General features: G+C 40.9%; 1 protein-coding gene across 1 annotated transcript in view; it reads left to right on the forward strand.

Annotated features, from left to right (window-relative positions):
- Positions 1-2,156, forward strand: part of ppp1r14aa (protein phosphatase 1, regulatory (inhibitor) subunit 14Aa) — a 10,946-nt gene extending 8,790 nt beyond the window's left edge. The window contains exon 4 of the mRNA XM_032533109.1: positions 1,898-2,156. Within this exon, the coding sequence (XP_032389000.1) occupies positions 1,898-2,080 (183 nt within the window). The 3' untranslated portion in view covers positions 2,081-2,156. The remainder of the gene's footprint in view (positions 1-1,897) is intronic.
- The last annotated feature ends 301 nt before the right edge of the window (positions 2,157-2,457 follow it).

The raw sequence follows: 2,457 nt of genomic DNA on the forward strand, positions 1-2,457 counted from the left end.
ACACACACACACACACACACACACACACACACACACACACACACACACATACACGCGCCTAAACTAAAGCTGCATCTTCCAACGCCTCATCCTATTGTCACTCCACATCCCTCAACAATGGCTTTCTGTGCTCTCTTGCCTTCTTCTTTTCTTTTTCAACCTGAAACAATGAGTCTTTCTGGACTAGAGCGTTGGTCTCCGCCTCGCTGTGGCCTGAACAAAGATGCAAATACAGGCAAAGGAGCAGGGAGGGTCAGTGGAGCTGCTGCTTTTCTTTTCTAGTTTATTGGACTCTGATGTGGCATATCATTAATAAATAGGTTCATGTATATACCGCACAAAAACAGTTTGTGCGTGCTTTAATCATTCTTCCTTTTTAAACTAAGATTCCTTTCGAACATGCTTCCAATGGTAATGGTTTCACAATTCACAGCTCTTGTTCTGTGCAAAAATATATCAGAATCAGTTTATCTGAAGTTAATGAGGCTTCAAATGAAGTGGGCATCTTCAAAAGTTCAACTCTTTTCAAAACAGTTTGTGTGTTTCCATGCTGAGCTGATGTGGATGGACCGGAACAGAAAATAGCAATTTCATACCAAAAACAGTGCAACATTTGAAGATTCTCTAACTGCTGGAGCCTGATTTTTCCACTTTCCTTGGAATGTGGCATCTCCAAATGGCTAGTCTGAAAAGGAGGAGTAATTACAGGAAGCAAACCGTTTCGCATTCACAAACAGCTGCATCCAACTAAGTACGTTTCCAGGAAATATGCCTGATCACGTGACCCGCATATGTAAATGCATGAACAGACTGCAGGGGCAACTTGCATTGCTTGTGTGAGATTTTGACAAAGCACAGTTCTCCTTCCCTGAGGTCTTTATTCATTGTAAAGAATTAGAAAAAACTAGAATCAACTGTACTACTGCTGATGTCTCATGTTAAAAGATTTAAAAAAAACACTTTTTTTGGGGTCATTATTTATTAACTTGTGACCCATTTTGACAGTGGTGAAAAGTATCTTGTGTGCAGCACATTTACGCCACAACATTATACAGCACCCACACACACACACACACACAGTGGCCTTTCGCTCATCCTCCGGGGACCCTGCTTTTCTCCAAGGCCTTTTTCCATGTATGGACATATGATCACTCAACAAAAAAGGAGTGGGAAATGACTAAATGCTACATTTATTTGCTACTATTTCACTCCTAATTGCTGCTTGTTTAGTGTTCTGATAAGGGCTGTTTTAGCCATTTAATATTGAACTAATAGCCTTGTACTGTAATAGTGATTTCATTACCGCCAGTGGCCAGTAGTTGAGACATTTCCATATAAACTCTTTCACCACAACTGGGATCCTTCCCCTTAAAATGACCGCATACCTCCTTTGCAAAGGTATGCTTGTTACCAAAGCTCTTCATTTCTTTCTTAAAATATCTTCTTTGTGGCCGAAATTCTGCATGCACGTATTGTCCATATTATTTCAAAATGATGATCTTTTGAAACATGCTCCCATCTTACACATCCACACACACCCCATCTTCACCTCTAAAACTGACAGTCAGCAGTGTTAACCAATGTTCCAGTTTTATTTATATATATATATATATATATATATATATATATATGTGCACATGTATTTGCTGACAAATATAGAATATTGGCAGATTTAATGTGTACATGCTTAATGTCAAATTCAGCACGATTATTAAATAAGCTATTGGGAATGATAAATCACATTGAAATATAAATGAATGACAAGGAAATACTAACACTGTCAGATAAGAGATTGTGGTTGTACTGACACATGTAAAAGACCAATTGGAAGACTTGCTAAACTCCGTTTAAGCTGTGCTCCATGTGACAACTTCTCTTGGTGCTCCCCCCCCTTTAGAGCTTCATCAGAGAGCTGCTGGAGAAGCTGGAGGGCGTTCACAAACAGGAGGAGCTGCAGAGCAAAGGCATCGAGCATCCGGTGATCTGCCACAGCCACTACCGCCATGAGCCCTACCACTTTAACCACCCCCGGCAACAGCAACACTCCCACCACACCCGGGGCCAGAACCAGACCCTCTGACGACCCCCCCACCCCCCTCCCCCGGTCCACCAAGATACGCTGCATACGCAGTCAGTTCTATTGGACTATGGAAGAAGAGAGAAAAAACACCTTAAAAACATACTAATTAAGACACTATATCTTGTGTTGCCTGGTAACATCACAGTGAATGAAGCCACTGCTCCTGGCTAAAGGTATAGTCCGGAACCACAATTTTTATATTTCCAAAAATGTCAGACTATTCCTTTTAACCACTTATTAAAAAAAAACAACAACAGCTATTTGTGACTTAGCTCGTGGGGAGATAATTGGCCAAGGATAGGAAGACATGAAATAGGAATACATTTACAATCTAGGTGCAAGGGCCATTACACACACACACACACACACACACACAC

Source organism: Etheostoma spectabile, chromosome 13 (genome assembly GCF_008692095.1).
Source record: "Etheostoma spectabile isolate EspeVRDwgs_2016 chromosome 13, UIUC_Espe_1.0, whole genome shotgun sequence".
In the NCBI taxonomy this organism is placed as follows: domain Eukaryota; kingdom Metazoa; phylum Chordata; class Actinopteri; order Perciformes; family Percidae; genus Etheostoma; species Etheostoma spectabile.